At 57.1% G+C, this 26,684-nt stretch overlaps 2 protein-coding genes across 5 annotated transcripts in view; one reads left to right on the top strand and one right to left on the bottom strand.

Annotated features, from left to right (window-relative positions):
• Nucleotides 1–16,058, top strand: part of PHF21A (PHD finger protein 21A) — a 186,206-nt gene extending 170,148 nt beyond the window's left edge. For all 4 annotated transcript variants that reach the window (XM_044680188.1, XM_044680185.1, XM_044680187.1 and 1 more), the window contains 9 exons: nucleotides 3,236–3,334; nucleotides 3,722–3,773; nucleotides 4,154–4,233; nucleotides 4,403–4,463; nucleotides 6,957–7,120; nucleotides 9,638–9,793; nucleotides 11,801–11,876; nucleotides 13,295–13,398; nucleotides 15,550–16,058. In XM_044680188.1, coding sequence (XP_044536123.1) covers nucleotides 3,236–3,334; nucleotides 3,722–3,773; nucleotides 4,154–4,233; nucleotides 4,403–4,463; nucleotides 6,957–7,120; nucleotides 9,638–9,793; nucleotides 11,801–11,876; nucleotides 13,295–13,398; nucleotides 15,550–15,795 — 1,038 coding nt within the window. In that variant the 3' untranslated portion in view covers nucleotides 15,796–16,058. The remainder of the gene's footprint in view (nucleotides 1–3,235; nucleotides 3,335–3,721; nucleotides 3,774–4,153; nucleotides 4,234–4,402; nucleotides 4,464–6,956; nucleotides 7,121–9,637; nucleotides 9,794–11,800; nucleotides 11,877–13,294; nucleotides 13,399–15,549) is intronic.
• Nucleotides 16,059–17,167: 1,109 nt separating this feature from the next.
• On the bottom strand, nucleotides 17,168–25,224 carry LARGE2 (LARGE xylosyl- and glucuronyltransferase 2). The gene is made up of 12 exons (XM_044680189.1): nucleotides 25,118–25,224; nucleotides 24,233–24,404; nucleotides 23,872–23,976; nucleotides 23,620–23,732; nucleotides 23,403–23,528; nucleotides 23,161–23,316; nucleotides 22,869–23,029; nucleotides 22,504–22,782; nucleotides 21,664–21,810; nucleotides 21,387–21,582; nucleotides 19,166–21,226; nucleotides 17,168–18,573 (listed from the first exon to the last, which is right to left on the bottom strand). Exons 1-11 carry the CDS (start codon nucleotides 25,163–25,165, stop codon nucleotides 21,029–21,031), a joined length of 1,701 nt encoding a protein of 566 aa, XP_044536124.1. The 5' UTR covers nucleotides 25,166–25,224; the 3' UTR covers nucleotides 17,168–18,573; nucleotides 19,166–21,028.
• Between the last annotated feature and the right edge of the window lie 1,460 nt (nucleotides 25,225–26,684).

Genomic DNA, 26,684 nt, shown 5'->3' with positions numbered 1-26,684 from the left:
CCACAGAGGACAGAAAAGAAGTTCTGCTTTGGACACTTGGAATTTGAAATAATCTGTGGGATGTTTGTTTTGAGATGCCTAAAAGGTCAGTGGTGATACAGGCCTGGAGCTCAGGAGAGAGACTGGGGATGGATGGGTGGATGGATGGATGGACAGACGGACGGATGGACAGACAGATGGACCTAGGACCCAGGTCTTTGAATCTCAACCTAGTGTGGAGGCTGGGTTCCTGTTCATCCCAGGGATTTATTCACTGCATTTCATCTCTGTACACACCATTTTGTGTTGTCCCCTGGGTCATACTATCATTGGGTCAGCCCATTAAAACAGGAACAGATATAGTGGTTCCAGAATCAGGTCATATCACATCACTCATTCAGGGTAGGTTAGTTACTTTGTGAAAACAGCCACCATATCTGTGGAAAAAAGAGCCAGGTGGCTGCAGGCTGACTTCAGAGGCCTCAGGTAATGCCTCTTCCCCCTCCTGACAAAAAACAAATGAAGAATTGCAAGACTATTATTTCCTTGTGTTGTCCCAAATCTCAGGTTAGTTTTCAGTCCTTCTTCCCTAAAACTAGGACTATACCAAGAGAGTTATCACCAATGTTGATCCTAATGACACAGATGTAAAATTGGTTTGACACTGCTTATTCTATTTCAACACTTAAAGGGTCCCTGATTTTACACCCCCATCAGTACAGGCCTCAGCCCCTTCTTGTCCTTCCAAGGAACATTGATGGAGTATCCACATGAGGCTTAGCATCTGTGGGAAGCATTGTCAGACTTCTTAAGTATGCCTGTGACCTCCATCACTATAAATCTCACCCACTTCTATGGGGGGAAAAATCATCAGATCCCCTTAGAGTCCCCTCTCTATCCCTAGCTAGATTGGACCTCCCAAAGCAGACACATCATCACACTCACACCCAAAGCCTGTCCAGCTGGGTAGAATCCACCAGGACTTCCGCTCCTCAGCATAGCTGTGGGGAACCCATGGTCAATTCTGTAGGCTAGGGACCAGCAGGACCAATTATGGAAAGACCACAGCACTGTAAAGAAAACAACTTTGAAAGATTAAGAATTTTGGTCAGTCCGATCACCTGACCATTTGTTCCAAGGGATGGGGAGGACAAAGCAGAGAGGACAGGTAGAAACAGTGACACCCCAAAGGAGGGCCGGTGAAACATTTTTCAGTGCACAGAAAAGAAAAAAAAAGGATATTTGGAAAGAAGCCCTGAGAAGCAGGATGGAAGTTTCTTTTTCAGAAGAAAGTGCTACATGGAACTTACTATTTGCTCTATGAGATGGAGGTTCACATTTCATTTTAAGCCCTTTGTGTGTTCTGCTTTGTGTATGAAAAGGCTTATTTTTTTGGAGGGTGTTTAAATTCAGGATAAAAAATAATATAAAAAACAGAGTATTGATATTGGAAAAGTCATCCTCCTATAGCCACTCTTAATTTAGCCAAGCTGGTTCCCAGTCTCTCCAACATCACGGTGCTAAAGTCCATCAGCCAGCTGTTCCCCATTAGTGATAAATAAATTAAGAGATTATGCCTATGACAGTTGTTTATTTACTGGATTTTTATCCTTCAAAACAGTGGCACAGAAATTCTTCAAGTAGGAAAAAGTCCTAAGTTAGGTTTACAGTTTTGCTTCCTCTTTAAACACCCTTTTGGTGTTTAGAGTCCATCACTTAAATGGGTGAAGCCATCTCAGATGAAGAAGAGAGGTGGTGTCTGGGCCTCCTCTCCCTGCTGATAGAAGCCTTCCCCTTTGGAGGAGACTTGCTAGCCTGGATCTTCGCAGAGTGGGGATGATGCATCGGGGTGTCCTTGAAGCATGTCTCCTGCCTGCCTTGGGCTGCCAATTGCTTTTCTTCTCAAGGGGACAATCCAGTTGGGCTGAGATAGCGCCAGAGCTGGTACAGCTTCTCCCTGGTACCTCCAGGAAATCTGTCCTGATCTTTGGCCAGAATTCTCCTTGTAACCTGAGCCCTTTTCTCTTTGCTGTGTCCAGTGAGACACTTGAAATAATCCCTCCAGCTTGCCCTGGTTAGCCCCTTTGGCTAGTTGGAATCCTCAGACAGCCAGATAGTCATGCTGTGGTGGCCCTTCTGATCTCTTCTCCTAACTTGGCCCCTTGGGGGTATTCAGGGCTTTGGGTGCTGCTATCTGAACTCCTTCCAACATGTCTATTTCTTTTTGTTAAATGGCCCAACAAACTTCTTCAAAAAGAAATTGTTTGGGGGGCAGCTGGGTGGCTCAGTAGATTGAAAGCCAGGCCTAGAGACAGGAGGTCCAAGGTTCAAATCTGGCCTCAGACACTTTCTGACTGTGTGACCCTGAGCAAGTCACTTAACCCCACCTCCCTAGCCTTACCACACTTCTGCCTTAGAACCAAGACTCTGAAACAGAGGGTGAGGGTTTTTTTTGTTTGTTTGTTTTTTAACAGAAAAAAAAGTAATCACATTGGTCCTCCATAAAATCCCTTGTCATCTACAGAATAAAGCTCTTTGCCCAAGGTCAGCTCAGTGTCCCATCTGGGTGTGGAATGGCCTGACCGACTTCCCCCTTGTTCCCAGGCTCCCTCAGCATTGCTCTGTGCCCCTCCTTCCTGCCCAGCAAATGGTTCTTCCTGCTCTTTACTGCAGGCCCCGGGGTGCTCATCTGCATTCCTCTCCGGGGTTACCCCCATCTTTCTAAACACAGCCCCAGTGGGGGTCCGCCGGATTCTCCCCAGGATCGGCCCAGTCATTACCACACGAGTCGAGAAGAGAAAGCCTCATGAGGGTGGTCGGGAAGGATTTAGCGGTGGTGGAGTTGCTGGGAAAGCAGCGGGCCGTGTAAAAGGCTTCTCAGGCCTCACGATCAGACGGGTCTCAGAACGCCCCCCGCCCAGGAGCACCTGCCCCCCCCCCAGCCCGCACACCCTAGAGATCCGAGGGGCCGGCTTTGGGACACACGCAGGTGAGAGAGGGCTCTCACTGGTCCGTTGGCCTATTGAGGCTGCCGCCATTTTTGCTGAGGGTACACATATTTTCCCTGGGAAGTTGCTGTTTGTCTTTTGCTAAGGTAGAACCTGTAATAATGAGTCTTCGGTGAACATGCCCCCCTTTAGATACACTCGTAGCCCTGCTTTTGGCCTCGTGGGTGGCAGCGAAGACGCCGGGCTCGCTCTTTTTCTTTTCATGAAAAAAGGATGGCAAACTTTGACATTTGGCTCTCCTCTCCCAGACTATTAAATCGCACACGGAAACGGAAGAGAAGCCGGCAGAAAGTCGAACCATCACCCCACCTGCTGCACCGAAGCCAAAACGAGAAGAGAATCCGCAGGTACTTGTCAGGAAGCAGAGGGCGGCCCTCCCAGAGGCCCCCACCTGCCAGAGGCCACTTCACGGCCTCCGCTCCCTCTCGCGGGGCACGACTGCATGGCGGTTCTCCCTCCGAAGTTCAGCAATCGCGTTCCCTGGGGGACCGCCGGGGACGTGTTTGGGGCTTGGGAGTCCCTCGTTCCACACGGCTCGATGCCCAGGAAGGCCTCTTCATTTTGAGGTGGCTGTCTGGGGCCTCCCCGTGTCGCGCCCCATCTACGAGCCAGAGGGTCCGGCGCTCCCTGGCCTTCTCTCACTTGTGCTGGCCCCCCTGTAAGTTAGCGAGCAGCCTGCGTTTGCCGTGCTGGCATGGTGAGCCTAAAGTGCATTTTTTCTTTCCTTGGCACAGAAACTTGCCTTCATGGTATCTCTAGGGCTGGTAACGCATGACCATCTCGAAGGTGAGTGCGGGGTTTCTGAAGCTCTCCTCGTGCCTAGCCTCCGTGCCCGACGCGGAGCGGGCCCTGAATCATTGGGGCTGCGTGAATGAATGGCGAATCCTGGAACAGAAATGGCCTTAGCAGGTGTCTGTTTCTTTGGCCATTTTTGGCAGGAGAAAAATCCCTTCCCTTCGTGACTGGGAGCCCTCTGGTTGTCCGTGCCTGGCTCCAGGAGGGGTGGGGGGCTTCCTCAGGGAGCGGCCGGGGGCATTCACCGCCGTCCTGGCCGGGCCACCTTCCTGGCCTCGGGTCAGCTTACAGAACCTCCCCGGGGAGAGGGCATACCCAGAGCAGGGTGTTCTCCAGAACCTTCCTTTTCTCACCTGACTGCTTTTCTCTAGAGATCCAGAGCAAGAGGCAAGAAAGGAAAAGAAGGACGACGGCCAACCCTGTGTACAGCGGAGCTGTATTTGAGCCCGAGGTATTCCTGGCCACAGTCCATTTGGGTCACGGCGCAGGGGCTTCCCTTAGGCCTAGGGCAGGCTCCCTAAACCCAGGATCGACGGGGGGTGGTCACGGCCCCTGGGATGGGGACCGTTGTTGAATGATGGCCGAGCCCTCAGACGAGTTCCCGTTTTGTGTTCCCCAAGCGTAAGAAGAGTGCCGTCACCTACCTGAACAGCACAATGCATCCTGGGACCCGGAAGAGAGGTGAGTGTCCCATCGTGCCCTGCTCCACCCCCGGGAATGGGAGGAAGAGGAAGGCCCATGATGCCTCTTTGTGCCCAAGCTCGCCAGGCCTCCCAGAGGGCCCCGTGCCAAGGCCTGTGTGAGAGGGAGCGTTTGGGCATCCCCCCGCAGGAAGGCCGCCTTGCTGTTGTCAGAAGGCAGAGCGCGATGCGCCTTATGCTTTCTAGGAAGGGTGAGGAAGTCAGAGGAGCCCTCGTGGAGGCAAGAAAAGTTCTCCACGTCCTCTCCTGGCGAGGCCGTCTTTCACTTCGGGCCTCCTCTTGACATTCCACGCTCCTTTCCTAGGCCGAAGGCCCACTTCTTTGCCCGGGTTTGGCTGGCTTAACAAAGGATCCCTTAAAAGGGTACCGCGTGGCCCAGGATATTGGGAGGCCTCCCAGAGTCCCTCTCTGAGTGATGAAGTGTCCCCAAATCCTAGTGCGAGGCCAGCAGCACCCTCACGCTGTCGGGAGTCACAGGCAGCGTTCAGGGCCTGGGACCGTGCCCAGAGGCAGCCTCGCCCTCCCTCCCTGGGCAGCACATCCCGACATTGCTAAACCAGCCTTCAGGAAATTCTCCCCACTCACTAAAGGCCTAGAAGAGGAGGAGTGGAATGCCAAGAAGGGGGAGCGATGGGGAGGGAAGTGACCCGCCATCTTAGAATTTGTAAGAGAGGAGGAAGACAGGGGAAACCGAGTCCAGTTCTGAAGCTACAAAGAGAGCGTTCCCTCGAGGAACAAAGGCTCTGTAAAGGCAGACAAGGACGTGGAAGCAGGGGCTGGTATGGAGAATAAACGGCTGAGGGTGTCGAGGTCCAGGAAGAAGAGTGTCAGGAGAAAAGGGAGCGGGCTGCTCAGTTTAGATGCTGTCCTCCTAGCCAAGGACAGCCACCTCAGGCCTGAATTGAGAGAAGGGAAAGAGAAAAGGAGGGGCGCAGGAGGAACTGGCTAGCCACCACTGACCAGCCTCTCAAGGTCCTCCAGACCTGGGCCATCCAGTTACTAAGATAGGCTCAGGGCGGCCCTTGAGGCTGGCTTTGTTCTTGGCCAAGTTCTAGAACGGGAAGTGAGAGAGGGAAGGGAAACGTCCCCAAGGATGGCCTTTTCCCCTATTCGGTCACCCTCGGAGCAGCGCACTCCATCTCTCCAGACCGGTGGCATCTCCCAGCTAGGAGGGGGGCTGCAGAGTTTCCTTACCTCAGAGCTCCCCAAGCACGGGCCCAGCCCCCTTGCTTCTGGGAAGCTATACCCACGTTTTAGCTGAGCATGTTCTAAAGACTCCTCTGCTGTTCTTGAGAACAAAAAGTAAAGGATGGGCCCAGGGTAGGACAGCTCAGTGGTTTGGACCCGTAGAGTAATCATTAATGGTGCCGGTGCAGCTAGGAAGGAGGTGGGGAGGGCCCCTTGGATCACAAACGTGTTCCAAATGGGAGTGGGCGTCCAAATCTGCCTAAAGCAAGGACGTGGAAGGGAATGGGACCACCTCAAGGCAGCCTACTTGGGTTTAAGATGAGCCCAGGCAAGGGCAAGACAGTCTGAGCAGAGGGCCCAGCCTCGGACCTGCTTCTCCCAAACAGTTCTTTGAGACAGCCGGCCTGTGGGAGAGCTTCCCCTCGGGATGGGTGCTTTCATCCTGTCTGGGGGCCGGGCGGGCCCTTCTGGTCCCTGCCAGCCTAGAGGAGGAGGGCGGTCACACGGGCCATGAGGGCCTCGGGGTGGACAGTCCTGTAGAGCATGTTAGGACCCCCCCCCCCAGGCCTCCACAGCCTCCAGGTTTGTTCCAAGGTCATGTTGGCCAGCTGGCGGCAAGGCTGACAGAGGGGCCTCTCCGGGCACTCGGGGTTCCCAGGGATCCCTCTGGTTTCTGGGAAGGCCGGGTCAGTGTAAACATTGTCAGCCTCCTGCTGAAATGGGGGGGGGAAGAGAGCGATTCATGAGTAAGCCAGAAGCATCCCTGCTCCTAGTTTGTCTACGACAAACCTTTCACTGGGCCTGCATTTGAATGGTGTCCCTGACATGCAGAATGACCATCGCGGGCCAGAGAGAGGGGAAGGAAGGGTCCCGGCCGTCAGCCCTTGGTGGTTGGCCACTAGGCCCGAGGGGGTGGGTGGGTAACCCTGGAAGCTGGATTGGAGATGGGGATGGCCCTCTCGTCACTCCCTGTTGGGATGGCAGCGGCCCTTTCCTCCTCGGAAATCAGAGGTCAGAAGTCCAAGCTGCCGGCCATGAGCCGGGAGCCCGGCTTGGGCCCTCCCTCCCTCCCTCCCTGCGGCCCTGCGGGTCATGTCGGTGTTGCTAATGACGTTTAAATCTCAGCTTCTCTTCCTCTTTGTGACTGTTGTATTAACCTCCTGTCTGCTCCCTCACTTCCTTTTCCATGCTAGCCAATGAGGATCACTGGCCCAAGGTATGTAAGATCATCTTCCCCTCTCTCCCCTTCCCTCCTCCCCTCTTGTTCCCTTCTCTCGGCATGTAGGTCGGCCTCCAAAATACAATGCCGTGCTGGGCTTTGGAGCCCTGACCCCGGCCTCCCCCCCATCCAGCCATCCCGACTCCCCCGAAAACGAAAAGGCAGAGAGCACATTCACTTACCCAGCACCCGTCCAGCCTGTGTCCCTGCCCAGCCCCACCTCCACAGACGTAAGTAACGGGGAAACGTTTTCTCTGCGAGGCGGCCTCCGCGCTGGCTCGCCTCTGTGCTCGCTCGGCACGCTCGCTCGGGCCGGCCCTCGGTCCCTCACGCACGGCCTGCGCTCTCATGGACAGCCAGCCAGGTCCCCCGAGCATCTTGGCAGAGGCCAGAGGCCCAGATTTGGGCTGACTGAACCGGATCCCTTAAGATCGACGCCCCCTGGCCAGGCCGATTTGGGCCTCGTGAGGACGCAGCAGTCCTAATCCACGTGAATTTTGGAAGCCAGACGTTCTCATGCCCCACGTGGTGTGGCGAGAGGCAGCCGCAGGGGCTTCCATTGGGGCACGGTGGAGCGAGTCAAGGCCGGCTCCTCCAGGGGAGCCGTTCAGATGACCACAGTGTGGGCGGAGACGAGGGGCCAGAGGGAACCGTCCCTGGTCAGTGCCCTCCGGAGAGGACCGGCCGCAGCGAGTGCTCAGCCTGCTGGTGGGCAAAGAGCAGATCCTCAGGGCCAAGGAAGGAGGGCCTCCACCCAGCGAAGCCCACCATTGTAGCCAGCAGCCGTGCCCTAAAGCCCAGGCCGGAGCCAGGCTCCCCGGGCTCCGCCACTGGAAGCCTCTCACCGTCCTCACCAGCTGAGTTTCTTCTGGCCTTTCCATGAGCAGCCAAAGGGAGTCTGGCCCAGCAGAACCCCCCCAGCTCTTCCCAAGGGGCTTCTCAGAGGGAGCCCCAGTTGGCTGATGAGGGCAGATTGGGAACCAGGAGCTTAGGAGGACATTTTTCTCAGACTGAGCCCAAAGGGCCAGCCAAAAACAAGCTTTCGTCTAATTCCACTTTAAAAGCATGAACCTTGCTCTTGGGAGAAGATTGGACGTGCCAGGAGCCCTTCTGCAGGCCCTCAGTGCGCTCAGAGCCCCCCCACTTCCACGCAGTGGCTGAACAGACTTCTGCCCCCGGCTGGGCTGGGCTGTGCTGGCCATTGTAGACAGACAGAGCTCTGGGTGTCCGTGCTGCCAGGGGCAGCCCCAGCAGTGTCCATTAAGCAGCAGCCACCATCAAGGAAAGGGGGGCCCCTGGGACCCAGCTGGGGGAGCCTGTGCCGCTGCTTCCTCGGCTTTTGTTGGTGGTGGTTTTTAAACCCATGCCTTCTTTCTTAGCATAATATTGTATATCATTTCCAAAGCAGAAGAGCAGTAAGGGCTGACAGGAGGGGTCTAAAGACTTGACCAGGGTCACACAGCTGGGAAGTGTCTGAGACCAGATCTAAAGCTGGCTCTCTATCCACTGAGCCACCCAGCTGCCCCCCATCCTGGTTTTTATAAGAGAAGGAACCTGGGTGGGTAACGGGGGCGTTTGGGCCTAGATGTTTTTTTTAACAAGCAATAAAGTTGCGGCTGCCAGTTTCCTAGAGAACTTGGGGCCGGCGAGGGCTCCCGATGGGGTGCCCTCGCTCTGTCCTCTCTCAGCTCATCCTTTAATTCAGTGGGCATCATGAGTGGACCCCCAACCTGGAGGTCTTTTATTGCCTAGTGCCTCCCCAACCCCGTTCTCCGGATAGGAAAGAACTTGCCCCTGTGCAACTTTGCCTGGGCCTCCCTCGTGGGAGGAGGCCTCAGCCTCCGCTTTCCCTTCGTCTTTGGGTTCTCTCACTTCCACAGAGCAGCAGGGGCAGGCTCACTTCGGCCTTACTAAAGTGACTCCTTTATTTCTTCACTGAAAACTGGAGCCTGCCCTTGAGCCTAGGACAGAGACAAAGCAGCCTCGAGGCTGTCATTCACTGATGAGCTTTCTGGAGCCACACTTACAGCCCACCTCTGGGACCAGCCCCAAAGGGGGGAGAGACAGCACCCCCTTGGAGCGGTCTGAGAGCCGGGACCTGAGGCCTGGGGCTGCAGCTTTGCCCTCGCCAGCTCTTCTGCCAATGATGAGGAAAAGAAGAGAGGCAGAGGAGCAGCCACTCAGACAGAACTCTGCGCCCGGCCCAGCATGGGTGCTTAATAAAGGTTTATTGACTGACTGCTGCTGCCCACCCGTGTGGCCTCGGGGAGGTCACTCACCTCCAGGCCTCAGCTTCTTCATCTGTACCATGAAGGGGCAACACAAAATGGCCTGTGAGACCCTTTCCATTCCAAATTGAGGACCCATAGACGAAGGTCCATCTCAGGAAGGGATTTGGGCCAGGTCCGACCCCCCAGCCTGTCACCCTCAGTGGCTTCAGAGCTTGAGATTCAGGGGTCCTTTGCTTCCCCTTCAAGAAATTCTAAAAACGGTTGAGGCTGTGGCCTTCAGAGCAGCCCGTGGGGCTCGTGGGGCTCCGTAGGTTGAGAGGGCTTCGGAGCCCCCACTTGAAGAGCGTTTGAGCTCGTTGCTGGGTGCCCCGTGCGGCCGGGGGTCTGGGAGGGAGGGCGCCGCCAGCAGCCGGCTCACTCTCGGGCCTCGGGGCTCAAATATTCCTGTAGGCTGTGACTGTCCAGTCTAACTTGACTGTCTGCCCTGTCTCTCACTCCCTCGTCTCCCTTTCTCAGGGTGATATCCACGAGGATTTTTGCAGCGTTTGCAGAAAAAGCGGGCAGCTGTTAATGTGTGACACGTGTTCGCGTGTCTATCACCTGGACTGTCTGGACCCTCCTCTGAAAACGATTCCCAAGGGCATGTGGATCTGTCCCAAGTGTCAAGACCAGGTACTGTGTGCTGGGCAGGAGGGCCAGCCGCTCCGACCGCCGCACGGCCAGCCTCGTTGGCAATCAGCCGGCTTTGAGCGCGGATGGATGGGAGCCCCTCAGAGCAGCAGCTCCCGGCCCCCAGGGCCCCCCAGGACCCCCAAACCCCCACTGGCGTGCTTGGCAGCACTCTGCCCTCTTCCTGCTCAGCATCCCCGCTCTGCAAAACCGGCATTTCTGCCCATTGTTCCCCTGCGTTTGTCCAGCCTCTTCATGAGATGGCTGCTGAGTGTCCAAATGGAAATAGAGATTTATAGGGGCCTCCAGCTGACCTGGCACTGCCTTTGTCCCCTTCAACTATCAGCAGGCGCAGCCTCCGGCCTATTCTCTGTCAGACTCATTGGCTGAGGAGCAGTCGTAACCCGGCGCCTGGACGTTCTGTTTGTTCAGCCCGGCCGCCCCCAGCTGAGGCTTTAGGGAAAGAGGCGGCAGGCCCATCACTCAGCTCCAGTGGCACCCGCTCCAGGAAACGGGCTAGAAAGCACTATCTCAATTTTCTGTGGCCAAAGCCCCTGGAGCCTGGAGGAATTCTTAATCAGCCCAGAAACCAGAAAACCCAGGAGTCCTTTGTCTCAGCTCTCAGAGCTCCTGGCTGGAGAAAAGCTCTGTTTTTTCTCTTTTAACCCGGTGCCACCTAAGCCCACACCGAAATGGGACTAGAGAGGGGAAAGCTTGAGTGGGAGACCCCAGCCTCTCGGCTCACCCCTTCCTCGTGTCTCCTGAGTGAATGGTCACTGTCCAAATAGTTGGCTTTCAGCATGGGACGGATCGGCCCTGGGAAAGAGGTGGTCAATTTTTGGCTCTTTAAAAATAAGTTTTTCTTGATCTCTTCTGTCTCTTACAGCCCCATAGCGATCCCACGTATCCCTACCTCTGCCCTTCTCAGAGAGCCCTTTAGTATAACAAGTAATATTTTCTGGGAGGAAAAACCCCAGGCCCAACTGAAAAAGGCTGAAAGCATGTGCCATGGCAGCATGTGTGAGCGCCCCATCCCCGGAGGCAGGAGTGAGGGTGGCTCTCATCCCTCTTCAGAGCTGCCTGAATCTCCTTATCATCTCGTGGCATTTACTTTTCTTGTTTTGGTGGGTCCTTTGTTGGAGTTACTGGGTGCGTGTTCTTGGCTCTGCCACCTTCTCTGCGTCAGTGCAGACAGGTTTTCCTGGACTTCTCTGTCATCATCCCACACGTTGCTTCTCACACTCACGTACCACGCTTTGTTTAGCCGTCCCCGATGGCTGGCTATCTATTCAGTCTCACTCCTTCGCTGTCCATCCCCTCATATATGTTGGAGTATATATCTATGACTTCCTTGGAGCCTAAGCTTGGGAATGGAGTGACAGGCACAGGATCAGATTTTCTTCTCATTTTGAGGGCATTCTCTTTAGTATTAAGGTCCCCTATCTGTTTAGAATGTGTTGTGGAAGGTGCTCCAGAGTGTAGGTCTATGTCTAATTTCTGCCACACTGCTCTACAGTTTTCCCAGCAGTTTTTCTCAAATAAGGAGGTTTTTCCTACATAATTTATATTTTCTTCTTGATCAAGCTCTGGGTTATTTAGTTCTATTGTGTATTTTTGAAGGGGGAAAAATGCTAAAAATGGAAAAAGGAAGCCTAGGTGTGCCCATGGCTAGGCCTGCTATTGACTGCCATCGTCCCACCAGTTTATCAGGGTCAGAAGCAGGGAGTCGGGCCTTGTGTGTCTTTGGGGAGCCCTGGGGGAAGCAGCCAGGTTTTCCCTCTCCTTTCTCTTTCCCCAAGCCTCCATCCCAACAGAAGCTCAGGGCTGTCATGAGAAGTTAGAGGGTGCTGAGCCTTCTGCCAAGCTTGTCATCACCCTGGGATGAGGTAGACCAGAGCCAAAGGCATTTGGAAGGCCCTGTCTCCCCCAGGTTGGGTCCACCATAGCCTGTATGTAGGTCTTGTTCTCAGTGAGGTTCTGACCATTGCGTGTTGGGGTGTTTTCTCTCAGATGCTGAAAAAAGAAGAAGCAATTCCTTGGCCTGGGACTCTAGCAATTGTTCATTCCTATATTGCCTACAAAGCAGGTAAAGAATGTCGAGAGCTTCCTCACCTCATCCCTGGAGGGGAGCCACATGGGCTTTAAAAATCAACAGAACTCCTGGGCCTTTACTTAAAAGAGATGATCATTTGGGAAGAAACGAGAAATGAGAACGTGTTAATAACCCAGAGCCCTGGTTTCCGAAACCTCCCTGTCATCCTCCATTTAATGAAAGAAATCAAACATTGATTGAGCACTTATTGTATACAGGGCATCCTGTTAGGTGCTGGGATACACGGAGAATATGCAAACCCCTCTGCTAAGCTTAGCCAACCTTAGTGGGGAGGAAGAGGAAGTCATCTCCATGCAAGAGGGGGACAGACCTGAGACACTGAGAAGGGGGGTGATCAGGGCGAGCTCCCTGCACGAGGCCATGACAGAAGGGCACCGGGGCTGGCACTAGGATGGAGATGGGTCTGGGAAGCACCATGAGCAAAGGAAAGTCGTAGGGAAAATGACTGGAGCAGCCATGGCAGGCCTCAGCGTACCAGGGTTCGGAATGGATGGAGGGCAGAGAGCAGCTAAGACACCATCGCACCCTCAGAGTGACTGAGAGACGGTCTCCCCAAATGCAGCCCTCTTCCAGGGTTTGGGGGAACTTTCTGGGGCCCCTGCCACACTTGGAGAGCCTCTGCTCTAGGAGAAGCTGAGGGCCAAAATGGGGTCGGGGAGTCAGTGCAGCTTCAGCGGGGGCCAGGTCTGAAAGGGAGGAAGTAGAAGGGACAAGATTTGAATGCCAGGGATCAAAGATGACGGGGGGGACTATGAGGCTGGGAGATCAGGAGAGCGAATGCCATCACCAGCCATGGAGGATGGAGGAGGGAGAGATTTTGTTTTTTAAAATGGCAGTTGAGTATTTAAGAAATTAGAGCACAAGTAAGGCCAGGCTTGGGAATTCCCTGCCCAGACCCACCCCCCCGGAGTGCCCTCTCGAGAGTGGAAGGAACCAGGCACAGAATATTGGATGAGTGGCAAGAGTGCAAGGCCTGGCCAGACCCTCGCTAGCCTTGGCCCTCATAAGACTCAGTTTCTTTGGCTGTAAAATGAGGATGGTAAGATCCATGAGCCCCAAAGGTCATGGCAAGAAAAGCGTTTCATGGGGGCAGCTGGGTGGTTCTGTGGATGGAGAGCCAGGCTGGGAGACAGGAGGTCCTGGGTTCCAATCTGGCCTCAGACACTCCCTAGCTCTGTGACCCTGGCAAGTCACTTAGCCCTCATTGCCTAGTCCTTACGGCTCTTCTGCTTTAAAACCAATACGCGGTATTTCTAAGATGGAAAGTTTGGGCTTAAAAAAATTAATTAAATACTTTTTTTTTAGGGTTAAAAAAAGAAAAGTACTTTGTAAAGACCATTCAAGGGCTTTTGGAGAGGCCCCTCTTAAGAGATGTTCCATTTGTGTTTCAGCGAAAGAAGAGGAGAAACAGAAGCTGCTTAAGTGGAGTTCAGACTTAAAACAGGAGCGTGAGCAGCTGGAGCAGAAGGTGAAGCAGCTCAGCAATTCTATAAGTGTAAGGAGACCTGCTCACTTGCTAATGAATGACTGCTGGGGCCAGAGCTGAGGGACTCCCATAGGGGCTCCCCAAGCCTGGGTCAGCTGGGGGAACATGGGGGGCCTGCCAGGCCAGCCCCCACTCTCGGGAGGGAAATGTTCACGGACAGAACAAATACAGAGCACTTAGAGCCTGAGGTTGGGGGGACTTGGGGAAGCCTTCCTGTAGGAGGTGGCGCCCGAGCTGAGGCTTCAAGGAAGGGAGGACAGATAGAGACTGAGAGAGCATCGAAGGCCGTAAAGGCTCGTGGGGGCCAGCTCCAAGCTGGGGTTTCAAAGACCCAGAAGCGACCAGGAGCCATCAGGGTTTCCTGAGTGGGGAGTGGCTTGTCAATGGGTGTGTTTGGGGGAGGAGGGAGAGTCCCATTTGGGACATGCTGAACTTGAAATGTTCCCACAGTGCCTGAGGCAGTGGGTGATGGGAACCTGGCACTCTGAAGAGAGCCTGGAGTGGCACATTCCTTGCTGGGCATCTCTTTGCCCTGCCAAGGAACAGCCTTGGAACCAGAGATAACAGGAGAACGATGGCTGAGAGCCTCAAGAGAAGGAAGGTCCTTGCTGAGCACCTTCTGGTGACTGAGGCTAGGAAAGGTACCAAGAGGCGCATCGAGTCAGAAGGATCCGAGTTCCAATCTTCCCTCAGACCCTTCTTACTTGGGTGACCCTGGGCAAGTCACTGAAGCTCTCCTTAACTTTAAAATGAATTAAGTAGGGATAATAAATGCACCTCACTTCAGAGTTGTTATTAAAAAAAAAAGAATTAGAAAACAGGGCCCACAGACTATAGACCAGTGAGTTGCACTTTTAATTCCTGCCAAATTTTGGCACCTAACACTGAAGGGATGGTGACTAGCTTCTAGAAAAGGAGGTGGCGATCCCCGGGTTTGCGAAGCTTTCCAGCGTGCTTTTGTCTCACTGGATCCTCACGGTGGCTCTGGGGCTGGTATCCCTGCTTTGTAAGTGAGGAACCAGAGCTTAAGGGGACTTGCCCAGGGTTGCACAGCTAATCATGGCCTGTGGTCGCATTTGAACGTGGGTCTTCCTGACTCCACAGCGGTGCCTCAAGGTGTACTAGCAGTGGTGAGAGAGCACTTTGTCCCGAGAGTCTGTTGGTTCTTGGCGAGTCCCCCACTAAGCAGACGTTGGGTTTGGCGGCCCAAGAGCTGCATCAGGGCCTAGATGGCCCTCGCTAGTCAGTGCTGGGCACCAGGCTTGAAGGGCCCTGGAGAGGAGGGAAGGGCTGCTCTGGCCTGGAAAAGTCTTGGGTTGCTGGGCTTGGGAAGGAAGGGTGCGGAGCTTGGGGAGGGGCTGTGGCAGAAGGTCTCTGGAGGCTCCCAACAGAGGGAGCTCGTGAGCCGGGCAGCTCTCCTTGGGCAAGAATGGGCACTGGATGCTGGCGGGGACTTGGCTGGGTGGGTGACCCACCAGCCTTCATGGTAAGAGGGACCAGCGAGCGGGTGGCTGCTTGGGGGCTCTCCCCCAACACACACACGTTGTCTAGCCCCCAGCTTTCCCTTGTGGGAATCAGGACTAGAAGCTGACAAGGAGGGGGCCCCTCAGGATCTTGCTTCCCCCCTGGTTCTGTGGGTGCCCACATGGGCTCCCAGAGATGCCAGGCGAGCAGGATGGCCGCTTTCAGGGGCAGCTGGTGCTCTTGGCGCTCAGGGCCGTCCAGGAGCCCAACAAGTGGCCAAGGAAGACCCCGGCGCTCAGAGGGGTCGGGGAAGGTTTGAGCCAGTAGCCAGACTGGAGAAGGGATAGTGTTCCAGGCCCCTGGGGTCAGCCAGGGCCAGGAGATGCCTAGGGAGACGGCGGGGAGGCCAGGGGAGGAGGTGATGAGGAGAGCTCAGAGAGTCGGGGCCAGCCCTGCGCCAGAGAAGCCTCATAGGCCTTCTTCCGAGCTGGCCTCTCCCCCTCCTGTGGCTTTGCTGCCGCGTCCAGTGGGGGGGCTCTTAAGCGCCCTTCCCACCTGCCCCAGGCCTGTCGTAAAGGGGGGGGCAGCTGAGGGCTGAGCTGTGGAGGGGGGGTGGAGGGGGTTGGGGGAGCCCCTCAGGGGGCTCCTGGCCCTCCGGCCCCGCTGCTCAGCGCCTGTCCCCTTCCTTTGCTACAGAAATGCATGGAAATGAAGAACAACATTCTGGCCCGGCAGAAGGAGATGCACAGCTCCCTGGAGAAGGTCAAGCAGCTGATCCGCCTCATCCACGGCATCGACCTGTCCAAGCCCATGAACTCTGAGGCCGGCCTGGCGGCCGTGCCCAACGGCCCGGACTGCACGCCCCCCGCGCCCGTGGCACCCGCCCCCGCGCCCTCGCCGAGCTGCACAGTGAACTGTAACAAGGGCGAAGAGACTAAATAACGGCCCGGCCGAGGGGCCGGCGGCGGAACCCCGAAGATGCTAGGCAGGCCGAGCCGGGTCTCCTCTGGGAAGCGCAGGATTCCTTTGGCTCTTTGGCTCCAGAGAGGGAAGATGCTTGTGCCAGGTGGCGCCGGAGTTTGCCAATGGATCCTTCTTCTGTGTGTACATGCAAAGTCTGGACCGCATCACATGAAACAGTGCCAGCTGGGGGTGCTCTGCCAGCACCGTGCCAAGTGAAATATATATTTACTCTCTCTATTCTACACCAGTGTGTGCCTGCAGCAGCCTCCACAGCCACGAGGGGTTGGGGTGGGTGGGCTGGGGTGGGAGCAGGGAAGAAGAGAGCAGAGCAGGTTTCAGATCCTTATTCGCTGAGCAGTTGGTTTCGGGGGGGAGAAGAAGTCCAAAGAGTGTGTGGGCTTTCCTGTTTCTAAACTCTCACGACTATAAAACCAAAAACAACAAAAAAAGGAAATCCAGATTTAAGCAATCGCAGTGCCCAGAAGGGGTGGGGAGGGCAGGGGTGGGCAGGGGAGGGGGTGGGCGCGAGGGGGGGAAAGTATATCAAATAAGCAGTATTTAATATCAGTGGGAGAGGGAGGGGACGGGTGCCGGGAGACGTCCACGGCGAGTGGCTCCCAGGTCTGTTTCTCCCCACGCACCCAGCTCCCGCCTCGGCGGGTAACCCCCAGCCCCACCGCCTCAGGCTCACCCCAACCCTCCCAGAGCAGCCCCACACGCTTTGGGGAATGAGCTCGCCCTGGCTCTGCCCGGGGAGCCAGCTGCACTTTCGGGGGGGAGGAATGGGGGGTGAGCAGAGCAGGGGGGCCCCCAAAGTCTGGTGCCCGGGGTGGCCGGGCATGGTGGAGGCCAGAGGAAAAAGGCAGATCAGTGATTTTACTTGAAAACAGAGCTCCATCCCTTCTCTATATTTATAAAGCGGAAAAGAGCCTGAGCAAAGCACCCCACAGCCCACATGTGTGAACTTCATGGAGACATTTCTTTTTTTTTTCTTTTCTTTTTTTTAAATGTTTCTTTTACTTTTTTTGTAACAAAAACTAAAATAAGGAATAGAAAAGCTGTTTTTCAGGCTGACAGTCCAATTAAAGGGGTAGATGAGACCTTGCATGGTATAGATTAGGGGTCCTAGTGTCAGTGAGATACTGTGAGTCGTTGTGAGTCCTCGTGTCATCGTTTCGGGCACTGTTTTTTTATGCAAGGGCAAAATCTTTGTATCTTGGGGGAAAAAACGACAACAACTTTTTTTTAAATTAAAAAGGAAAATAAAAGCTATTGAGGTCTTCCTAGTGTTACTTAAATTAAGATCAAGGTAAGAAACATTGTAAAAAAAAATTTACACAAGTGCTATTTGTTTCCTAAAAACAGTGATTTCTATTAAAAAGGTGTCAGAACTGGAGAAGACTGTGTAGTTCTAATTTTTTAGCACAGCATCTGCTGCTCACAAGGCCTCTGTTATGGGTATGTTTCCAGGCAGATCAGTTAGGGCCCCCAGCCCCAGTGTGTGGTCCACACCGACCTCTCCTCCCAAGGGAGCATCCATCTCTTGGTGACTTGGTCCCTACGCCTGGCTCTCCCTGATGCTCGAAGGACGACAGAAGAGAGCCCATCTCCAGGGGTTTCCACAAAGGGCCCTCGAGGCACTAGAGCTGAGAGCACCCTCAGGGGCAGGGTACGTGGAGGGGCCTCCTGAAAGGGTAGGTAGGACTGGCCCACCTGGGTGGCCACAACATCAACCCTGGGTCCACGTGAAGAGCAGAAGGGTGGCATCCTGCCTCCGAAAGCCCCAAGGGGAAGACCATGCCCACCTGCCCTTGGAGAAATACTCCGTCCCGTTGGATCACAGGAAAGGAACCGATTCTCCGCCACCGTCTTCCCTGTCACGTCTTGGCCACAAGGTAATTTGGCATTGATTTTGTTCTGCTTTCTCAGTTCTGGTATACGTTTCTTCCCTTCCTCAGAAGACGGTGGTAGCTCCTAGCTGGGCACTTTGAGCAGCTCTCCTTGGGGAAGGGAAGCCGGGGTCCCCAGGAGCTGTGTGTCAGCCGCGTGTGCTTCTGGAGGCCTTTCCTCCATTGGGCTACATCTGGTTGCCCAGCAGAAGGGAGATAGGGCAGTGAATCTGTCCTCCTCTCCTGGGCCACCCCACCTGCTCTGGGCAACAGCGCCACCCTTAAGTCACGTCGGAGGCCACCGCCATCCCCTTCCTCTTGCTAGGGTGCAGAGGCCATGGGAAGAGTCCTCCGTACCCCAAACCCCTGCTCGTCTTCCCCTGCTTCCTCCCCAGAAGCTCAAGAGGAGGTTTAGAGGCCCAGGCTAGGGACAGACAGACACGGTGCCATACTAAAGGCCCAAAGCCAGCCCCTGGGAGGGGACAGGGCAAGGAAGACAGGGAGGAACCCCCACTCAGCTCCGAAGTTGAGATCCTGGAGATCCAGGCCCTCCCCTCCCCTTGGAACAAGGGAGCTCTGGGAGAAGCTCAGGCTTGCCCCAAATAGTTGGCTAAAGCTCCCAGACCAGCTGTGGTGTCTCTCCCTATCCCGATGGCGGAGACTCTGACTTGTCTGAGCTCATCAAGCTATCCAGGAGCGTCTTCTAATTTCCCGAAAGTAGCTGGAAACGGTAAAGCAGCCTCCAAGAGAGGAGAGACGTCTTGCAAGTGAGTGCTGGGGTGGGGGCGACGAAGGCACCGCAAAGTCTCTAAGGTGCTGTGAGCGCGGGCTGGGCCGGACCACAAAAGGGATGAGAAACCCCAGCCACCTGGCGTGAAGAAAGGGAAGGGAGGATCGGGAAGCCCCCTCCCCACCTGCCTTTCTGAGCTTGTGGCTTCAGGACTCGGGGCAGGGGGGGAGCTGCTTCCTCTCTGCCCCTTTCCCCCGACCTCCACCTCCCCACTTCTCATCCTCCACTCTTCTCCCAGCCCTCCAGGTGGCTGTAGTCTGCCCCTTGCTGGGATGGTCCCCTGGGCGTAGGATGACAGTCTCGGCTTGCATCACAAAGAAGAGTGTCAGGAAGAGGGGGCAGAGCTGGAAAAACTGACAGGTTAGGCTCGGGAGGGAAGCTAGCTGCCAGGCGCCCTTACAAGCCGGAGCAGGCCTCCTAAGCGAGGATGCTTCCGAGAGACCGCCTTGGGGCACTGATGTCATGTTTCCTCCCAGCTGCCTCCCCTTCGGGAGGCCCTCTGTCTAGCCTCGCTCTTCTTACTGCCCCGAGGGCCTTCCTGGCCTGAGCCACAGACTTCAAGTTCTCTTTCAGCCCTTCTCTCCCTCCTTCCCCATCCCCAGAAGGCTGATTTACTCCAGCTTGCCTCCCTGCCTTGCCTAACCTTCCCCAGAAGAGGCCCAGCACTCACGCAGCATCACCCAGCAGCTCCCAAAGGCCTTTGACGACGGGCAGTTTGCTCCCTCTGCTGCTGGCTCGCCAGTCCCACCTCAGGCTCTCCGGCTCTCCTTCAGATTTCATCTGTGTTCTGCCTGTCCACAGTGCCTTGGTTCCAGGCAGGCGCTCAAGCCTGCTCACATTGGAAGGACACAAGGAAAGGCGCCCACCTCCACCGGGGCCAAGGCGAGAGGCCATTCAGAAACGTCCGGAAGACTTGCTCTTGGGGGGATGTTGGATGGGAGATGGTGGCTCGGACCTAACTGCCTCCGCATCTGGCTACAGACAGAGGCTAGGCCTTCCGAGGCTGAGCCCCGGAGTCTTCAGGAATCCTTGTGAAGATGGCTCCTGTCAGAGTAAAAGGATGGGAGCACGACCCCCAAACGGGCTGGCCCTACCAGGCCCCCAGTGTCAATTCTTGAGGTGTTTGTGGGCTCCCACGGGAGCTGCAGGGAATCCTTTTTCCTGCTGATGGGAAGTGAAGGGAGAGGCGGCAGTGGAATGCCTCCTTACCCCCCAAATCCTAGCAAAGATGGGGGGCTAAAAGCAGATCTTGGGTGACACTCTTCCTCTTTTGTCATTTAGAAAGGTCTTTTGGAGAGCCCTGATTCCTGGGGCCATAGATGCCTCCCTTCTTTCATCAAGCACTCCCTGCAACGTGTCCTGGCCACCAACCTCGTGGGATGGACTGATGGACATCGAGCCGGAGGAGAATCTCTGGAAGACCAGAAGGCACCTCTGGCCACTTCCTCCTGCAGAGGAGGAAACGAAGGCTCGCTCTTCTTCCTCCAGCACAGCATCAAAGCCCACCATTACTGGCTTCGTCCTCTCCTCCCGGCCCCCTTCCCCAGCCTCGTCCTCATCGATCTCCAGGAATCCGGGAGGCTGGCTGGAGGGAGGCGGAGGTGGAGAGCAGCTCTGTCCATCCTTTGGCCCTTTCTGACTTAGGAGCCCTTGTGATTGCTGTCTCTGTAGAATCCCATGTAGGTTTGTAGCTTCAAAGTGTTTTGTTTGGGGTTGGGTTTTGTGGAAGGGGAGGGAGGGGAGAAGGCAGCTAAATAAATTTGTATTTATTTTTACATTTTACTTAATAAAACAAAATGAAGTCTGGCGTTAGCCTCCCTGTGTTGGGGTTTGGGATGAGGGAAGCCAAGGAAACTTCAGTCTTTGGGGCTCAGAGTGTGTCTGCTTGACTCCCTACCCTAGGCCTCAAGTCTGGGCTGCTCCGGCCTCCGGCCGCCGAGACACCCCTCTTCAAGGGGCAAAGGAGGATGGTGAAGGAGCCGGGTATGCCCAGCCAGGAGAGGCCTCAGGAGGCAGCCACGGGAGCTGCGGTGACCTCACATTTATTTGAAGGATAGATTTAGACTTGTTTTGTTTGGCCCCAAAGGGCAGAATGGGGGTGCCAGCTTTAGAGTGGGAAGGACTCTTCGCTCCACCACCACCCCGCTTCCTGCAGCGCTCCCTGACCCCAAGAGATCAAGAGGATAGGAAAGATGAAAAGAATAAAAAATGCTGCTTTAATTACAAAAGGTCCAAAAGAGAGTGGGGAGGCCAGCCCCATTGTGGCTGGTGGCAGTGAGTCTGGGCACCACAAAAGGAACCCAGGTGGCCTTTCCCACCTTCTCAAAAGGCGACAGTTCCCTTCCTGCCCCAGCCTCAGAGCCACTTAAATCACCTTCAATAATTTAAATAGAGACCCTAGGACCAAGGCCTCATTGCAGTGTCTGGAGGGGGCTGGAGGGACCCCCCGGCCCCCAAGCCCTCCCTGGGCAGTCCGGCCAGCCCCTCTCAGAGGGGCGGACGAGGATCCCATCTTAAAAGGCAGGAGACCCTCTCAGGGCTGCCTCTGGGCCGTGAGGTACTTGAGGGCCGCCGCTCCGTAGCGGCGAGACAGGTCCTGGTGGAACTCGTCCTTGAGGGCCTGGAGGCACTGACGGTAAGCAGGGCTGGACCGGAACCTGGAGATGTCAAGGCTAGGAGCGTGGGGCAGGTGGATGGCAAAGGCTTCAGGCAGGACCAAGAACTCGTACTCCTGCAGGGAAGGAGAAAAGGGGGGACGATGGACGGGCCCGCAGGCTGAGGTCCGTCCGGAGGCTGGCCCGCTCCTTCCCAAGTCCTTCTGGGGGCCCATTCCAGCTCCTACATCCCCCAGGCCAGGTTCTGGCCTCAAAGTGGGGCCTTTGTGCACCCACCTGTGCATCGAGCTCCATAATGTGGGCCACCTTGTTCCAGCCAAAGCCCACGAAGCGGGGATCGTAGCGGGGGCAGTCCCGGGGCACCACCACGTAGGGCTCGTAATCGGCCGCCCACTCCACGCGGTAGGGCGCCTGGGCCTCCCGCCAGCGGGCATAGTCGGTGGGCTCATGCCCTCGGGGCCAGACGTGGTACCTACAAGGCCCAGGAGACACACGGTCACGCGTTGGGGGCCCCAGAGAAGCTGGGGGGGACTAAGGGGGAGGAGAAGCCCACCTGAAGGTGTAGAGGGAGCCGGCGTCCAGCAAAGCCAGCAGCTCCGTCTTGGAGGTGGGGAAGTTCAGGCGATAGCGAAGGGTCTCAAAGGCCGGCACCACCAGAGCAGCTTTGCGGGTGGCCAGGCCCAGCTCCTTAATGGAGGTCCTAGAGGAGAGGGGGCGTCAGGGAGGGAAAGGACAGCCCTGGCAGGCTTTGGGGTGGCAGCAAACGACAGACCGTCACCTCAGAACAAAGACGGGGATGAGATCTGCCAGGTGATATGAAAAAACAACTATGAAAAGGCTGAATCGAGAAAATATCTTTTTAAAAAAAGGTCTAGGACTCGGGAGGCAGCTGAGTAGCTCAGTGGATGGAGAGCCAGTCCTAGAGATGGGACGTCCTGGATTCAGACCCTTCCTAGTGGTGGGACCCTGGACAAGTCACTGATTGCCCCCCCCCCCTTGCCTAGCCCTTCCCACTCTTCTGCCCTGGAACCCATTGACAGTATGGATTCTAAAAGGGAAGGGAAGGGGTTAAAAACAAAAGTGTCCAGAACTAGTCTAGTCTGCCTCTGATGAGCTGTGTGCCAGGGCAGATCCCTTCCCTCCCCGAGCCTCAGTGCCACTGTGTAGAAAATGGGCACACTAATCCCTGCCCAGCACAACCGGACCCCCAAGAATAGGCCTGAATGCCTCCTCCTACAAACGCCCCCCCACGCCTTCTTTGCTGCCCCTCACAAGCCTTCCCCCTCCATTTCTATTCCCCCCCATCTAACCAGCGGGAGCCACGGAACTATGGGGGGTCCCTGGGGCTCCCCCACCTCCTGCCCCGTCTCCCCAGGGCGGGAGAAGCTGGCACCTGAGGTAGTCATAGAGGGAGAAGGCTGGCAAGAAGTCGATGTCGGTGAGGAAGACGTAGGGAGTGTGGGCCTGGCCCAGAGCCACGTTCCGAAGCAGGTTGACGGGGTACAGGGGCCCTTCTCGGTACACGATATGGTAGGCCACGTCCCGCCGGGCGGCCAGCACCTCGGAGGCCTGAGCAAAGCGGAGGAACTGCTGGGCCTCAGCGTCGGACAGGTACAGGGCCAGGCTCATGGGGCCCGGCCAGTGGCGGCAGAGGGCCTCCAGCATCTGCAGCCTGGGGAAGCCGGAGGCAGGGGGCGTCAGGCTGGGGGCCCCTCTCGCCTCCGGCTCTCTGCCTCCGGCTCTGCCCACCTCCCTTACCGGTCCATGGAGAGCTGGGCTACCAGGGTGACGTCGTCAGGGGCAGGGGCAGGGGGCTCGAAGGGCAGGAAGGTGAGGTGCACCCGGTGCACCGTGAGCTGCTGCTGGCGGAACTCGTAGCAGGCGTCGTCCTCCTCTCCCTCCCCCGCGGCTTGTCTGGTCTAGCAGATGTTGGGGAGAAAGGCCTGAGCCTGGGGCTCCCCGAGGGGCGAGAGAGCCCTCTCCCCCGCCGGCCGGGGTCTGCTCCCAGCCCCCTTCCCTGGTCCCTCCCCGGCGGGAAGGGGCGCCGCACCTGGGCCGGCTCAGCCTGGGGAGCGCCGCCGCAGCCAAACAGTTCTCTCCGCAGCAGGTTCCCGTCGTATTCCAAGAAGGTCAGGTAGAGATTTCGGAAGAATTCCACATGTTTATTCTTCACCCCAAGTTTCTTCGGGGAGTTCCAGTGAATCACCTTGGGAGAGCGAGGGAGGGAGCTTTAGGCCACGAAGTCCGGCCCCTGCCCGGCCAGCCCTGGGGGGTCCCCTGGCACAGGCTCACCTTGAGGTCCGACACCTCGGAGTAGCACTGCTCGGCTCGAGTGTGGTCCGAGAGCTGCACGTTCCAGGAGCAGGGCAGGGGGTGCACCAGCCAAGGGTGCTGTTTGATCACGGCATTGAAGATGTCCTGCAAGGGGGCAAGCCCGGTGGCGCCTCTGCCCGGACCTCCGGAGACGCCCCCCCTCCTCATCGGCCCCCCCAGAGAGACCACGGCCTACCTGGTCAGCCAGAGAGGTGGCCAGCATGGTCAGCAGCTCTCGTTCGGCCGTCAGTCTCCACATCTGCTCCCAGCCCACCTGCCTCAGCCTCTCCAGCTGCAGAAGGATCACCCCTGGGGACGGCACTTTAATGGGGGGATCTCCAAAATCCCGGACCACTTCCCCATCCCCAAGGCCCCAGGCAGCCCCTAATAACCACAGCAGCCCCAACGGCGGCCGTATGCGAAGGGAGGGGTTTGGGGGCAGCCATACCTGTGTTGAAGCCGCGGCCCAAGGCGGGCCAGGGCCGGTGGTTCTTCCAGAGGTTCCCTAGGTACCAGTCACTCTGGTTCTCCACCAGCCCGATCACCTGCTTGTCTGGAAGGAAGAGAAGGGGGGAAGGGAATGGAGGAGCCCCTGGAGCCCCGGCTTAGGGAACCTTCTCCAGGTTGAAGGCAGAGCGCTGGACTTCTCGTGTTCCCTTCCACTACTAAGGGGTGCCAAGATGCCCGCCGGCCGGTGTTACATATTGGGGGGAGGGGGGCATCAGGACCCGGTCAGAGGACTTGGATGGTAGCAGGGGACAAAGGGACAGAAGAGGGATAAAGGGACCGAAGGGTCCCGGGCTCCTCACCTGAGAATCGGGCAAAGACGGCCCAAAGGTCAGCAATGTCGGAAGCAAAAGTGATGTCGGTGTCCAGGACGATGACTTGGGGCAGGGTGGGGGGCAGTGCCCGGAGCAGGGTCAGCTTCAGGAGCCCATAGATGCCTGAGTAATGCTTATTGGGGATCCAGGCCACTTCCGGCTAGAGGGGGGCAAGGATGGGAGATAAGCCACGTGGGGCAACAGAACTCCACTCCTCCCTCCCCCATCGATAGCCCAGAGGGTGTAAGACCTGGAAAGGATGGAGGGTTCATCTAGTCCAAACCCACCGGCTTCTAGTTGGGGAATCCCAGAGACGAAGCTAAGGAAGGAACAGAACAAAGAGGAGGGGATGGCTGGAGAAAAGGACTAGACCTGCGGTTCTGAGGGCCCCCTGAAAGGGAAAGGATTGGGAGGCTGACTCGCACCAGGAGGCAAGGGAGGGCACTGGGGTGACCTCCACCAACCTCTCACTTTCCCAAGCTGTCAAACAAAGAGGCTTGGGGTTAGCCCAGATGGCCTCTAAGGCCCCTTCTTCCTCCTCAGTCTAGGATCCCATGGAATGATGTGTCTAAAGTCACTCACACCAAAACCACTACACCACACTGCCCTCAAGAAACATGGCCTGGCGGAGTACTGGGCCCGGAGACAGGAGGTCCTGGGTTCAAACGTGGCTTCAGATACTTCCTGGCTGTGTAAACCAGGGCAAGTCACTGAACCCCAGTTGCCTAGCCTTGACCACGCTTCTGCCTGGGTACCCATACTGAGTGGCAACTCTAAGACAGAAAGTCAGTTAAAGAAAGAAAGAAAGAACAAGGCCAGAGCCTGGCCGGGAGGCTGGGGGATGGGGAGGCTGGAGGGGGAGGGGCTTCCTACCTTGAGCTCATCAGCATTGTAGAAGCTAATGAGGACAGAGGGCACCATCCAAGTGCTGAACAGGGTCTCCAAGATGCTGCGGGCCACGTCATCAGTGACCAGATGGAAATGCAGAGGGTTCTTCCTGAGGGGGGGGATGATTGCTATGGGGGGGCCCCTACCCAGCTGCCGCCCAGCCCTACCTGGCCTAGTCCCCTCCTCCACCTGGAAACCTTGGAGCTTTTAAGCTGCTCCCATTGTTGTTCCTGGCCAGGGTCCCGGGACATGGGGGGAGGGGTACCTGTGGAAGAGGATGGACTTGACCAGAGTGACCACATCCCGGCTAGAGTTGTGCCCGGCACACACGATGGCCACATGCAGGAGCTGGGGGGTGGGGAGAAGGGGGGAGAGAGATGGATCCCAGGTCCACAGTTGCCACCTGGTCCTCTCTGTCAGCCTCCCCCAAACCCCGCAGCCAGAGATCATAGACCTAGAGCTTGGCTTCAGAGGTGGCCTAGTCCAACCTCCTCCCCTTGACTGAGGAGGAAACAGGGCACAGTGACTTGGCCAAGGTCACTATAAGGTCCCCAGACTCCCAAGCAGTGAGGGCCTGCCCCCAAGATCACAGGGAGGATGGAGGGGGGGCACCACTTAGTAAAGGTGAGGTGGAGACCCCACTATCTGATGTAGTGGCTGCGTGGCCTGGGGGATAGTAGGGGATTGTGGGTAAGACCCCCAGGCACGCCCCCTCATCCCCAGCTCCCAGCATGTCTAGGACCCCTGAGGAGGGGGCTGAAGTTCCCCGTCGGTCCTCGGAGAAGCCTCGGGAGCCACAACAGAGTGCCGTCTGGGCTCTCAGACCCCAGCGCCCAGTCCGGAAGGGCCAGCTGCGGCACGTGGCACCGCCCTCCCTCGGCCATCTGGCGGCCTCGGCTCACCTGGCACTTGGGAACAGCGGGCGGCTGTGGCTGGCTACAGGCCGTCCAGGCCCGCGACTCGCGGCGACGGAGCTCCTCCCGGAGCTGCCGGTTCTCCTCCTCCACGGCCCGAACCTGAGCCCCCAGCCCCTGGAGGGCCGCCCCAGAGCACGGCGAAGGCAGGAGCAGTCGGCCATCTGCGGCGGAGCGGGGGACAGAGAGCAGGGCTCAGCGTCGGTCCGAGTAGAGTCAGCGGCGCCCCCCCCCCCCACCTCGCCCCCCCTCCCCCGGCGCGCTGCCCACTCACATGCCAGAGCCCCGCTGAGCAGGTAGAGGCCGGACAGCAGCAGCAGCAACAGCAGGAGGCCGGCCGCCAGAGCCTTGAGCCGCCCCCGTCCCCGCCCCCGGGACAGCATGGCCTGCTCAGGGCGGCCCGGGCCGTCCGGGGGCAGCTGGCTGCATCGCAGACCCTGTGGAAGGACGGAAAGAGGCGGGAAGCCCAGGTCGTGGTCGCCCCGTCGGGGCAGGCAGCGCTCTTTCGCTGGCCGCCCTCCTTACAGCCCGCCCGGCCTCTTCCGCGCCTCTCCCGGCCCGGCCCCGCAGCACCTTCACCTCGGCCCGTCCGGGCACGATCCTGCCCCGCCCGCCCGGGCCCCAGTCAGCCAGCCACC

This window comes from Gracilinanus agilis, chromosome 6 (genome assembly GCF_016433145.1).
Source record: "Gracilinanus agilis isolate LMUSP501 chromosome 6, AgileGrace, whole genome shotgun sequence".
NCBI lineage: Eukaryota > Metazoa > Chordata > Mammalia > Didelphimorphia > Didelphidae > Gracilinanus > Gracilinanus agilis.
This window is presented reverse-complemented; position numbering and strand designations above follow the sequence as displayed.